Genomic DNA, 14,969 nt, shown 5'->3' on the forward strand with positions numbered 1-14,969 from the left:
TTCTCTCTGGGTACTCCGGCTTCCTCCCACAGACCAAAAACATGACTGATAGATTGACTGGCTTCTCTGAATTCTCCTTAGGTGTGTGTGTGAATGGTTGTTAGTCTCTTTGTTGCCCTGCGATGGGCTGGCGACCTGTACAGGGTCCACACTGGACAGGCCCGTAGACAGCTGGAAATAGGCACCAGCAACCCACCACGACCCCAGCTGGGATAAGCGTGACGGAAAATGGATGGATGGATTAATTCATGATTGTTTGATTGCTATGTGACTAAAGTTGTCAAAACTGAAATTAAGTAATTAAATTAAATTGCAAAACTAAAAGTGAGGATAATACAGATTTCCAAAACAAAAATAAATGAATAAAGCAGAATACATATTCAAACTATAAGAATAAGTTTCAGCCTGGTTAAATTAAATTTCAAGGTAACACTTTTCATTTTTGTTTATATATATATATATATATATATATATATATATATATATATATATATATATATATATATATATATATATATATATAGGGAGAATTGTTCCTTTTCTTACATTTTTTTTGCTTTGGTGGTTTGGTTTTGTCCTGTGAGAACATTTGCTACTCTGGGAAGCCATAGACCTATTTAACGACATGATCCTCTGCTACATATTTTAAGCTAGTCCTGCTCATATGTCTCAGAAATTATGACCTAATAATGGGTTTGCTTAATCTCATTTTACCCTTTACTCATCTCATTATCCCAGAAGTGGATCTAATTGGTGACATCATGACCTACTTTCTGATCAATTCAGCTTCTATCTATTTGACCGCATAGGGGCACATATTAAGCATTTAACATCCCTTGATTGTCAATTCAAGGTTAGAAAGGGTAAAGAAATAGAACAAAACGAAGGAAGGTTTCTGAGAAACTGAATAATTTTTTCTGATTTTCTTTAACTATTTGGATTTCTATACCAGAAAAACCATATAATAACCTCATAAATGCACGGTGCCGCACAGGAGAGCGAGATTCAGCAGTAGATTAACACCTCAGCAGCACATTTTACACTTTTATTGACCATTTCTAAGATTCAGACAGATGGTTAAAAGAAGACACTGAAACGATAGGAAGAATCATTGTTTTAGAAGTCTTCAGAAAAGACTGAGCAAATGTCCTGCTGCCTCCAATTTAAATCTGATTTTGTTTGCAATGACATAGAGGACTTAGAAATTGCTTGTGCAAGATTGGATGTTTGACAAAAATTGCTTCATTCCACAATGTATGGAACCATGCAGCATGTTTTTTTAATGCCAATATAAGAGGCAGGATAGGAGGCAATGTGTCAACTATGTATCTAGAAGATCTGTGAAGCCAGAGGAACATAAACGCACACAAATAAAATGCTTAAAATTTGTCTCTCACCCAGAAGGTTATGCAATAATTAATGGTATACCTCCATAACTGGAAAATACTCTATTAAATAGATATTTTATATAATCAGACATACTTTAATAATCCCAGAGGGAAATTACAGCAAATAAGGCCATATAAGGAGCTCTAGTTTCATAAGTTCGGGCCTCCCTCCATGTATTTCTTTTATTTAAAATGGTACTAGATTGAACTTTGCTGGTGTTCATAGAGACAAGAATCATAAAATAAGAACATCTAATTGGATTCTTAAGGAAATTCTGTTAATAAATATCTTTTTACTATCCCATTAAACGTTGCTTTTAGTCTACAATCACAGTATTAACCAGCAAGGATTTTTCTGTGGATTGAAAAATACTTCAGCTGAAATTAGTTAAATATTATGTCTGTTTTCAACCATATATTGACAAAGAAATTATTTTGAATATTTTATTTGCATATAGCATTCATAATTATAAGAGTATGCTGACAGTGACATAGAAACAACACTGGCTTTTTAAGTTGTAGACATTTCACTCAATAAATTGTAAGTGCAGAATGAGAAATATAGTCAACAGAGAGCAACACATTAACCTGAACAATCTGAATTATTATCAGAAAAAAAAGTCATCATTCTAAGGCTATAAAAAGCTAATTTTTGGCATTAAACAAGTGCTTCTGCTCAATGATCTCAATCTGTTTTAAGACAAGACAAAAGTAGCAGTTAGTCAGAAAGATTGATGATCCACTGCATACACTGTACACAATTTGACACATTATGATGACAACAGACAAGATATATAAACAGTTAAAAATGTGGGCATTTATATGAAATAAAAGAAAGTCACTTTTATAGTTCTTTGTTTATGTTTTCTCACTGGACTTTTTTGTCTTTGTCAGCAACCACTTCAGAAAGGTCCTCTGGTTGTATGGATTTCACCTTTTCCTCCATTTTGGAGACCCTCTGCTTCAGCCGCGCCTGCGTGGAGGTAAACTCTGCCAACAGCTGAGCAAACTTGGTCTGCATCACATCGAGGTTGCCCTGCAGTTTTACAATCTTCTCGTCCAAGTCTTTGGGGTCAGCACCCGCATTCGCAACCGCCTCATCTATTAGGTTGTCTTTCATCAGGATGGCTTTTCCCTTTTCTTCCAAAGCTTTCTTAGCATCTGGATACTCGGTGAGAGCCTCCATCAAGTCGTCCTTAGAGAGGGCAAAGAGATCAGAGTATCCTACGCTTCGGATATTTGCTGTTCGTCTGTTGCCTGCTTTACTGCCCTTGATTCCTAAGATACTGATTTCTCCAAAGTAAGCTCCGTCGCTGAGCACCACGAACTGCGTGACGCCATCGTCAGCCACCACTGCCAGCTTCCCTTCCTTTATGATGTACATCTCTCTGCCGATATCTCCTTTCTTACAGATGTAATCTCCAGGACTGAACACCTGTGGCTGCAGCTTGAGCACCAGTTCGATCAACAGACCCGCCTCGCAGTCCTGGAAAATTCGGACTTTCTTTAGTGTATCCAGGTGGACGTTGATGGCAATCTCAGCCTTAAGCTTGTCTGGGAGTGTTTTTAAAACTTCTTTCTCATCACAGGTCTTCTTCTCGGTCCAAAGATAGTCGAACCACTTGATGACCCTAGCCTCCAGGTCTTTCGTGACCTTTCGAAATTGCATGTACTGCTTTATGGAGTCAATCTTTGCCTGAAACTCTGCGCGAGAGGCATTCATATTGGAGATCATGGCACCAACGTTACCGACAATACTAGCAAAAATGAGCACACCAGTGAGGAAGTCCCCAATGACAAAGAGGAATTCAACATCTCTTACTGGTGCTGGTGTCTCTCCAATGGTGGTGAGGGTAAGCGTAGACCAGTATAGGGAGTAGATGTACTTCCGTGCCAGTCGACCATGCTCTGGGTGGCTGATATTGGGATAGACCCATGTGTCAGTTCCAAAACCAATGCTTTTAGAAATGGAATAGAAAATGCAAGCATTCCAGTGGATAATGATGAGGATGTAAAGCACTAGATTGCTGATTCGAAACATGTTCGGGAAGCTGGTTCTTGTCTCGGTACGCTCAAAGAACTCAAAGAGCCTCTGGATTTTGCAAAGACGGTTGAAACGGAACTCCGGATTATCAAATCCATATTTCAGAAACAGCAGGTCTGTGGGTATCATCGATATCATATCGTACTTAAACTGAGATGTCGTTCTGTATTTCGCTCTTAGTTTTTTGGCATCTTTTACCAGCAGGCCTTGCTCAAGGTAACCTAAGTGAAAGAAGAGGGAGGTCAAAACTCACAGAGATAAAAAAATACCAAATCTGTTTCTTTCATTTGGAAATTGTAATTATTCTGACCTGTTCTTGACCTGACAAACGTGTCCATGAAGTAGATGATGTCTGAGGTATAGTCCAATACAATCCAGAGTTTGGTATAAGAATTTTGGAGCTCATTAAAGGAGGCCCTAAAAAATAAAAGGGAAACTTTTCAGAAGAAACCAGGAGACAATACAATTATTATTTATATATTATTAATGATATTAAGAATATACCTTGTTACAATCATGATAAGGTTATAAAATACGGGGCCCGCAATGACACTCAGCCATCTGTAGTACTGGTCTGCTGATGGATCCATAATCCATATTTCTTTTCTGAAAACAACCCAGTACATTGTAATACCTAGAAAAACATTTTTCTGTTTCAGGTTAAAACAGCATCTATCACCAGTACCTAATGTAATACTTACGGAGGTTCCTCTTTCTTTTTATCATCTTTCTTATCATCTTTTTTCTCATCTTTCTTTTCTTCGTTCTTTTCATCTTTCTTCTCATCTTTTTTCTCATCCTTATTTTCTTCCTTCTTGTCTCCGTCCTTTTCCTCTTTTTTCTCCTCCTCCTTCTTCTCATCTTTCTTAATCTCATCTTTTTTGTCCTCTTTTTTGCTAAAGATCACAAGATTAATTTGAATGATTTTAGGAAACGGACTCAGGGTGGGGGTGGAGGGGTTGTTAATGATGGCACTCAAGCTACTAGTCTACATAAGGGGGAGGAACTTTGGGAATACTCTAATAGGAATCCTTTTTTTTTCTTGGAAAGTCTGTTGCAGATCATACATCCTCCCAGCAGATGGCAGAGGATACATACAATCCTTATGGTGCTTAATTTCTAGTCGGGTTTAAATTTGCAAACCCATATCCTCACTTGCAACAAAAAAGTAAGACGTTTAGGGGATAGTATCATTGTCATCATAACTTTTATCATTATGTTATATCTATATATATATATATATATATATATATATATATATATATATATATATATATATATATATATATATATATATATGTATCCCTAATGCAGGTAGAAGTAAAAGAAGGAAAGGAAATATAATTACAAAGGTTTATTCTATTGACTAACACACAACGGTAGCTAATAGTCAGGAAGCTGTATCTGCTGTCATGACTGAATACTGATCAATATATCTAAGGAAATCTACAACTACTTCTGAAAATTTGTGCGCACTTACTCATCTGTGTTGTTGCAGTTATTTGTGTTGTAAGCAGCAAGGGGCCACTTAAGACTTTAGAAGTGAAAAAAAAAGAAAGAAATGTCCTGTCATACTTTACAAGGGTATATTTCCTAATACCTAAATACAAATACCAAAATACAATTATTGTTTGTCTAGAAAGATGAAAAAGAGATCATACCTGTCACTTAAAAAAATTAACAATAAGTTTTCTTCTTATTTAAATAGCACTCTATTTTGCCTTTATTTTACAGAGCACAGTTAAGATTTCCAGAAAAAACATATAGTATACCTCGAATGACTGTGTGTACTAGTATATACATAGAACATATTTCTTCTTCTAAACCCACTTTCTGCTTGATTAAAAAAGTTATTCGTTTAAATTCTATTCTGACCCTGTCCAGACAGACAAGAGGGTACTGCTGGAAAAGGCCATCTCGAATTAGAGGACTCTCAAGCTCTTTACACTGCATTCACCTATATGCTTCCCCCAAACACCAGATGTCATTTAGACGTTAGTTTTTAGGCTAAATCTGGTCGGTCCGTCATAGTCTTGATTTAGTCCAAAAATCATCGTTAAAAATTGGGCTGATTTTGTTCCACTTTAATCCAATGACAGACGTTGAAAGATGTTTAAAACTAGTTTTCAACGTCTTTTTAACAATCTGAAAATTACAGCTTTTCACTTTTCAGCCAAATGTTTGGGAAAAAATCATGTCATCCTTATAATGTGTTTTCATGCAGTTTTTTGCTCGGTGGAATATACATTCACACACTGATGGGGGCGAGCCATACTGGGGCCACAGCTTAAGTTACTTAAGTAGAAGTATAGATACTGCATTTTAAAAACACTCTGGTAAAAGTTGAAGTATCAACTTGACCTCTTTACTCAAGTAAAAGTGAAAACTACTTAAAGTATAAAAGTATAAAGTAAACTTTAAATAAAACAGCCAGATGCCACTATATGAATTGAAAGCTCAATTTTTTGACTATTTGGAAAAATTCTCTGAGATAGGGCCAAGGATGAGGGAGGTCTTGTTGGTCTCCGTCTCCATCTCCTGATACGCTCTCGCCTGTGTCCGATCTTTTAAACATTTTTTCATCTTTTCCTGAATCCGACATTGTAGCATGGCATAGACAATTCACGTTTGCAGTTTGAAGAACACCTGCTTGCTTCTGATGATTTCCTTTAGCTAACCAATGAGTGTTTGCGTTATATGACTCGTCCAATTACACTAGTTTTCACTAGATATGGATGGAGCCAATGATCTGCATTGGATGGAGCACATGACGTAAAATACATATTTATAAACATTAAACCGAAGCCAAGAGTAACGAGCAACGTTTGTTTTAAAAATGTAAGGAATAGAAAGTACAGATACTTGTGTGAAAATGTAATGACTAGAAGTCAGTAGGTAACAAAATAGTAATGAAGTAAAGTATAGATACCTAAAAAGTGTACTTAAGTACAGATTTGAAGTTTTTAGACTGCATTAAGAAGAAAAAGAAAAGGAGCAAAACATATTTTCCTCAAAAATATCAAAACTAGTGTAGCTGGGAGCTTTTGCTAACATTTTGTTCTTAGCAATAGTGGACTTATAAGGTTTGGAGTTTTCTCACATCAAAAGATTTAATTGATACAATGGGTCTGGTGTTTTTTACTTTACTAAAGGAAAAGTCAGATCATATTCAGAATTCAAACTTCTGAAAGTGTTTTATATATGAATTTATTACATACTGTTCAATAAATGATAAGTGTTTATAAATTATGAGTAATTTATTATTTCAACGTGCTTTACTGGAGGCATCCACGTTTGGCAAAGATCACTACTGCCACCTACCGGTTTATGATGTCACAGTGCGATATCGGCTGTTGAGCAAGTCCCAGTGCTGTATCTGGTGTTTGTCACAACAAGCTATTATCCAAGTCATCTTGAAAACATTCTTCTGCGAAATGTTGGCTACATATGGTGGGTTTTTTCTCTGGCAAGAAGTTCGATAGCAAATCCTCCCTCATCAAGTTTGCAATCCAAAAAGGAACCCGTGGTGGATTATGAATTGCACAACTGCCATGCAAGTGGGAATTGCCAGTTTAACCATAGGTCTTGCAAATTTCAATGGTGAAGTCCTCTGAAAATATTAAATAATTGTTGTTGATTGCAGATGTGTCTAGTAGTCACCATTGATTTTGGTGGTAAAACGGGGAGAATGGTGCTAGGCTTACGGCACCGTGACGTCACTGCCGGAAGATGTCAGGAGTGAGGTGTTACTAGATTTGGATAAAAATGGCCGCTCCCAGACTCAGTGATCGCGACGAAAACTATTATTTTTATTTTTTTTACTTATTAACACTAAATTCATGAAATCACCGTGAACGTATCAGTTTTAGGTAACGATATTCCATTGATCATTCCTTGCTGACCTGACTTTTCCTTTAAAACTGAACAAAAGACCCTACACCTCACAGTCACTGATGGTGACTAATAAAACAGCACCATACTTACTTTTTATTTCTTTGTGTTTCATTATGACCAACATACTGGGGGATGTCTCCACTGGCTGTGTGTCTAAGTGTCGGGCCTCTGATGCGCTCCAGGAAAGAGTCTTTCCTCTCCTCCACAGGGTTCATCCTGGGAGAAACCCAGTTCCGCAGCATAAGGAAGAGGTAAGACAGCCTAAAAGGTCAGCAGGAGGTGAAACACTTCAAAGTGACATCAATCTACTCCAGGAATGGATTAGTTATCAAGCTGCCTTAGAGTTAGTGCAAAATGTTATGCAATTAACTAAAATTTATGAAAATATGACTGAAGTAAATATCCTCAATCTTTATATAATAAATAGTTTGACCAAGTTGAAAGCATGTATTGCATACAGAATATCTCCAAATGACTTGAGTTTATTCATATTCATAGTATTTACATGAACTCCATCCATGCATATGTTGAATATCCACTGAGTTCTTTTTTTATTGCTTTTTTTAGTCATGATAGTATTTGCAATTTCTGAGCCCCAATAAATAGATAAATTAAATTAGCATGTGCTGTGGACTTTAAAAACAGCTCAACCACATTTACAGTCCTTTACATGGATGTATTTTCACCTTTGACTTGTTAGCTGCACTTCCACATTGAAATGCACAGCAGTGCTGTTTTTCATTATAAATTCACTCACTTGAAGAGAAAAATTGGAATGTTGCAACCATAGACTTGATTTAGTAGTACAAAAAATAATGGTAAAAATCACTGCTAAAGGCGTTTGACTCAGTTTTTGGTGCACATGGAAACCTCCATTTAAGAAAACCCGACCAAATAAATAACTGAGACACAGAGGTGGGTTAAACTAGTGTTGCACCGATACCAGTACCAGTATGGGGCGGGGCCCCGATCCAGCACCAAAATGCTGGTATCGGTGTGGGTGAGTACCAACAAATAGTGCACCGATACCATTTTGAGAGCCAAATGTTTAGTCAACTATTGTCACCCATTCCAGGTAGGCAATAAAAAGTTCTACTGGATTCACTTTGTATTAGTCTTTTTCCTGCTTCACAAAGGTAGGCAGCAGCTTGACAAAGCCATGATGGCAATTATTTTACATCCAAGTAGTATGCAGTTCTCTATATATGCACACAATTTCAAACAGATGGTATCGGCCAATTCTGCACAGCCAGGCATCAGGTATCGGGGCCAAAAAATTTAGTAGTAACTACATACTCTGTTTTTTTTACTAGGGTAACTTATAGAATAAGAAGTACTTTTAGGAGTAGCTTACTCTACTTTTTATTTTTACTTAAGTAATATTCTTATAAGAGTATCACTACTCTTATACTAAAATTTCTGTTTCCCTAACGATTAACTTCAGCCATTCTGAGATCTGGTCAAAATACAGCAAACATTAGGTACTGTGACCTCTATAAGGATTAGTTTTATTAAGTTTTCAATAATTCCATGTTGAAGAACCTGATTTGGAAAAGTCTGTCTTTTGTCCGAATATGTTATTTTGTAAGCCTTTTTTTTTTTTTTTTTTTTATGCTTTGAAACACCATCAATCTCTGTCTGATTAGATCATTAAAAGCATAATATTAGATTCTTTCTTAAATCAATAGATTAATGATTTGATCATATGCATACCTACTATAAACGCATTTACAGTTTTCTATTTGAATGCAAAAAAATGATCAAATAAATTATGCAGTAAGACCTGTAAGATCATTATTATACTTTTTGTTCCAATTTCAAAAATACTGTGGAAAATATAACCTGTAGGGCAATAAGAAACATTGAAAATAACTGAAATAAATAAAAGCATTACATGAAATCTTACTAAATCAAAAATATGTTTTAAAAAATCTCCTGTTAATTCCCTTTTACATATATTGACTTATGAGAACTGATTTTACTTCTAGGAGCATAAAATGATAAAAAAAAAAAAAAAAGGAATAAAAGCATTCATTCAGGCCTCTGAGCTGCAAGGCTATGATGTGTCTAAGGGAGGAGATGTTTATGCTATTAGGGAGTGTTTGGGATAGAAATAATCATTGTCTCATAACAACTCATAATTACATAATTACTGTTTCTCAGACATTTTAATGTTTTCTCAAACTGTCTAATTGTTTTAATTTATGGTATTTTGTAGAAGTTTTGCTAAAGACCCGCCCTCTTCACTTAACAAAAAGCACATACACAACCCTGTACCCACTACCGAGAGGGAACATCTATTAAACGCGTGCGAGAGCGTGAACAAGCCAATTTCTCCTAGCTCTACTAGCAGTGATGTTAAATGGATTTCTCCAAATACTATGCCAAACTTTACCTGTCGAGTAAAAACTTTGCAACCGACTCATCAGTGGGAAGCCCGACCTGTGCTTTCAGTGTACGACATGGCGTGAAAGAATTTCCTTTTTTCTCTTTTTCGAGGCCTTTCTCTTCTTCTCATACACTTCATAGACACTTTTTCTCTTACAATCACTATATAGAGCGGGGAATATATAGTGGACTTTATAGCGAACTCAGTTAACTGACCGATGATCACTACTGCTGCCCATTGGTAACGTAACTCCTCCTCCTCCGTGCGATGCCCATGCCATCTTTGTTATTAGTTGTCGCTGTGACAGGAAATCCCATCATGCTTTGCACGGAAGGCATTCTGGGATATATCTGCTTCTTCTGAGGCCTTTCTTTTCTTCTAATACACCTCTAAGACACTTTTTCTCAAATTACCCTCTGGCATTTTCTAAGAACCGCAGTGAGAAATATAAGCTTCAATGACTGGCTGAAACTGTAGCTTACAAAAAAAAAAAAAAAAAAAAAAAAAACGCCTGAAAGTGCACAACAGCAGAAAATATAGCTACCTAGGGGCGTGCAAGTAGGAAGGCCTTACTTAAACATATCACCAAAATGATTGACAATTAGTAGGACCACTTATTTAGATGATCCACCCGTAAAAAGAACATCTTCCACTAAACCTTTAACTTTGCACTGACAACCTTCACAGCCTAACCAGAACAGGGCAGAACGTTGAGCTATTAGGGCTCCTATGAATGTTTTGTTCTCTCTTTGCAAAGAAGGTTAATAAAATGTCAACTTTAGTGAATTACCATCTACATCCTTTATTTAACCAAATTGCATGGCTGAATAACTTTTTCCCACTATATGTGTATCAAAATCAGTTACACGGTTATTACATAGCGGAAACCATTTTTTTTTTATATATTTGGGAAATTATTCCTAGATGATGATGTAAAAATGCATAATTTATTGTCAATTTTTTTCGCTACTATAGTATAGATGCTTACTTTAGTTATTTCTTACGCATCAAATTTTTCACTCTGTGTTAAATTCTGGGGTATATCTGAAATAACTACAGCCCAGAACCGACCTGAAACTCTTGGCTTACATTTCTGTCATTCAAAAATGTATTTAATTTCTCATGAGTCCATCATTAATCTGAATCAAAGGAGCTGAGTCAGTAGATTTGATGTAATGAGCCCCTAAATCTGTAGCTAAAAACTCAAGTAAGACTTTTTTTTGTATCTCTCTAGATGTACAGCATACTTAAAGATAATTAGCGTCTAAGATGTGAGAGCATGTAGAAATTCACCTGGTCACTACCCTGGAACGTCTGTGTGTTCCTCTATGTGATGTAGAAGACAAGGTTCTCTCAGGGCTGTCTTCACAAGCAGAGTGAGTCCTAAATGACAGCATGTAAGGAGAGAGAAATGACTCTGATGATGTTCTTCAATATCTGAATGATTCCTGAATGATCTATTCCCTAATTCTGCTTTTTAACCAGGTTTCAGACCTGCTGTCCCCATTTTCCATGGCAGCAAGCTCATCGTCGGATGTGTTTGTTGACAGCCGTTTTCTCCCTGAAAAAGACGTTTCACTCCACACTTTTGCCATCTTGTTGTATCCGCCTGTGCGGGCCTGCAGAACAAAAACACAGGATCAGACTGAAACATCGTTATGATTAATAAAAGGTGTTAATGTGTTGACTGGGCCCCGACTTCCACCTAAAAATACACCCTGCTTATGTGCCTGAACGCCAAACAGGATCAGCGCCGTCTTTTAGAGAATCCCCCCAGCTGGCTTTTAAAATAAGCTATGGCTTACAGGTAGAATGCAGTTGCTGTGTTTAGCTGTGTATACAGCTGGTTAAGTCTATTAGAGCGCAGCTTAGAGCACAAGTACAACAGTAAGTGGCTGAGAGCTGCGACAGTCTGCAGAAACAGTCTGATCAGCATCAGAAAAGCCTTGATCTTTTTCTCTCTACGTATCAAACAGAAGATACATATATTCAAATGTACTATAATTATAAAGATTTCATTATTATTATATTCTTTTTTGTAAAGATGCATTTTCTTCTCCATGTCCCGATAATGATTCACTGATCTCTGGGTAAGACCAGTGGTTGTAACACGTGCAGTCATGTAGATTAGAGCTAATACCAAGGAGTTAAGCTACCCCCACCAAATTCAATCACACTGAGAGCATTGCCAAGATGCTAAGTGTTTGAAGGGTGACGAGGGGTGAATTCAGCTGTGGCTGTGCTGTGAATATGAGCTGCATCATTACCTTGAAGCTAAGCAGCAACCTTGCACATTTAAAAAATGTTAGTCAGCATCAGTTTGTTTGAACAAGCATGATGTAAATAGAGGAAAATCAAAGTTAGTGTTTCAAAGGGTTTTTGTCAAGGTTAGCAGCCTCAGCTCTAGTGTGATTTCCTGTTAAAAAGTTTAAATTTACATATTTTGACAGATTTTTCACTTTTTTGCAAAATTTGAAGACTGAATAATAAAACATAGAAGGCTTTGCTGCACAGAAGGATGCACTCTTTTTTTCCCCTTTCTTTTAAAAACACGAGGGCACCTTTAAAACTGAGGCAGGTCATATTATTACCCTATTCTACAGGACATAATCTCTGTATCATTTGCCTGAAAGAAAATGCAGAATTAATGTATTTCTGTTATAAAATAAACAAATATGATGTCTATTTCCAGTGAAAGTATCATGAAGTTTATACTTTTTGGTTCCTACTGCAAAGACAATGTACAAAAATAGCTTTTAGGGTGACAACAAATAGAACAACTTTAATAGATAAAACTAGTAAATTATACTGTACAAAACAGACATAATTATAATCAGACACTTATTCAAATGTGTATTTCTAAATGATTTAAAGGTATCATGCAGAAAAGCTCTTCAAAAAATGTATTTTTGATATTTATATAAAAAATTTAGTTTAGGTTTATAAAGGCACTATTGTTAAAGGGATGGACGATGGTGCAACAGTTTTTTTTTTGTGAATAGCACTGTTAAGAATGAAATAAGTTCTAAGTAAACAAGGCACATATTTTAGCTATTAATATTTAATTTTAGGGTAAAAAAATACATACACACTATAAACCTATAACTCACTTGTTTGAAGCTTTCTCACTCTGATATTCTCAAGTCGACCTCAGCAGTAATCCTCTGATTTCTTTGATTTATTTCCATTTTCACAAATAAAACTGGAACCTTTGAGAGTCAGTTTTGTTAATTGTTTTCAGTTGATCCAGCAAGATATTCCAGTAGAGTAGTCCCAGGTGCAAAGTCAGCACAAAAATAACTGAAGGCTGTCTATAATTAGATCCAGGAGCTCTGCTGCATGAGGTCCGTGTTGACTGAGCTCACAACTCAAAGGAACAGATAAAGGGGGTGGAGTCCTGACAGACGCTGCACCTGCTATGATCAAGTCCATCTCTGAAACAGGTTAGAAAAATATATCAGGTCTGTTTCTAAATGTCATGGTTGACATAGTGTCTAGATTGAAAAGGTAGCCTAAAAATATAACTATAAGAAGAATATAATTGTTATTTCTTTACAGTTTTCTCTGTCCATCCATTTTCTTTCTATCATTCCATCAGGGTTGCAGTGCGGACGGTGCCTATCTGCGGCAGTCTATGGGCGAGAGGCGGGATTCACCCTGCGCAGGTCGCCAGTCTGTCACAGGGGGCGAGACACAACACGAAGACACACAACCATGCACACACACTCACACCTAAGGACAATTAAAGAAGCCAATTAACCTAACAGTCATGTTTTTTGGTCTATGGAAGGAAGCCAGAGTACCTGGAGAGAACCCACATATGCACAGGGAGAACATGCAAACTCCATGCAGAAAGACCCCGGGCCGGAAATCGAACCCAGAACCGTCTTGCTGCAAACTGCTCCACCATGTAGCCCCTGCAGGTGTCATGATGGGTTCACTGAAGGCGACCCAGTTATGCAGAACACCAATGACGGACACAAGGATGAAAAGTTCAGTTTATTAAAGCACAAACACACAGAATGTACTGATTCTGGTTCGGGGCCTGGATACTGGTTCACCAGAGTCTGCGTGAGAGACAGCACAGTTAGCGGTTTGTTGGCAGGGTTTTACTTCCAGAAGTTCACTGATTGTACCTTGAGGGTTCTTGAGGTTAACTTTGGGAGAGTCACTGCTGGTTCTGGAGAAGGGTTCATCAGCAGAGTCCGTTAGCTGCTTCAGCGTCTCACGTCTTGTTAGAACACCCTTGGCTTGGAAGTCCCAGCTCAGTCCTGAGCTGCTTGAGGTTTCTCAGAGGGATCTTCAGGGTTTGGCTCAGAGGGTCGGCTCGGCAGGTTAGCTCTTCCACAGCTTTCTCAGAGGAGGCACAGGTTTTCCTGGAAGACAGAGATAATAGTTAGAATCCAGACTGGATTCAAAGTCATGGAGATACTCAGAGGATCTAGGCTTTAGCGCTGACCAACTGGAACAACACTGCGGCGTTGAGGCAAGGTCTAAAGACAGCTTAAGTAGTGGATCCTCTGATGATCTTGACGAGCTGCAGCTGTGCAGGGGGCTCCCTCAGAGGATCCACGGCGGACTCTGCTGGAGAAAGATGGGATTTCTCCAGCTCCCAACAGCAGGTTTCTTTGAATATATTCAACAAACATACAAAAAAGCTTAACAATAAGATATGAAATTATATCTAAATTATAGCTATCAAATGTACACAACACCTCCAGCCATGGGAATGCTTTTTAGTACATTTAGTATTATATAAAACTTGTCAGTACTGATTTCAATCACTTATTAATTCACTTATAATAACATCAGTTATTAATTTTGGGAGAATGTTCCATGTATGCATATCTCTATAAGGGCATGTCTCCTAACACTTTTTGACCTAAGCTTTTGCTATAAACAAATGCTCCTTTTGTGGCATAATTGTTAGGATATAATTGTGATTATCAGTGCTACATATAAGTTTATGTTAAAGGTTTTCTGGCAGCTTTGCTGTTAAGATATTTTTCAGGAACATCAATAACACATTGAGTAATCCATCCTGTACTGGTAGCATGACTTTGGTGTTTGTCGCATAATTAGCAGCTCGATGGTCGTATGGTCTGTAACCTCTTTGACTCCCAAACTGCAGCATTTAATTGATGACCGGGGATGGTATCCCCTTTCTTTAAAAAAAATCTTAAAAATTACCCCCTTCTTAAGTGATCATAAACCCACACCATCCCCTGTGACATATTATTACTGAATGTGTAAA

The 14,969-nt window shown here is 37.2% G+C and overlaps 1 protein-coding gene across 2 annotated transcripts; it reads right to left on the bottom strand.

Annotated features, from left to right (window-relative positions):
* Positions 1-1,896: 1,896 nt before the first annotated feature.
* Positions 1,897-13,162, bottom strand: cnga3a (cyclic nucleotide gated channel subunit alpha 3a). Of its 2 annotated transcripts, none has more exons than XM_038303861.1 (9): positions 12,826-13,162; positions 11,210-11,334; positions 11,009-11,098; positions 7,417-7,542; positions 4,913-4,966; positions 4,134-4,328; positions 3,937-4,038; positions 3,743-3,849; positions 1,897-3,653 (listed from the first exon to the last, which is right to left on the bottom strand). In XM_038303861.1, exons 2-9 carry the CDS (start codon positions 11,308-11,310, stop codon positions 2,257-2,259), a joined length of 2,172 nt encoding a protein of 723 aa, XP_038159789.1. In that variant the 5' UTR covers positions 11,311-11,334; positions 12,826-13,162; the 3' UTR covers positions 1,897-2,256. The 2 variants fall into 2 exon arrangements, with proteins under 2 accessions (XP_038159789.1, XP_038159778.1); XM_038303850.1 differs by having other exon boundaries at positions 7,417-7,587.
* Positions 13,163-14,969: the final 1,807 nt, after the last annotated feature.

Source organism: Cyprinodon tularosa, unplaced genomic scaffold, assembly GCF_016077235.1.
Source record: "Cyprinodon tularosa strain WSP-4 unplaced genomic scaffold, ASM1607723v1 ctg114, whole genome shotgun sequence".
NCBI classification, from domain to species: domain Eukaryota; kingdom Metazoa; phylum Chordata; class Actinopteri; order Cyprinodontiformes; family Cyprinodontidae; genus Cyprinodon; species Cyprinodon tularosa.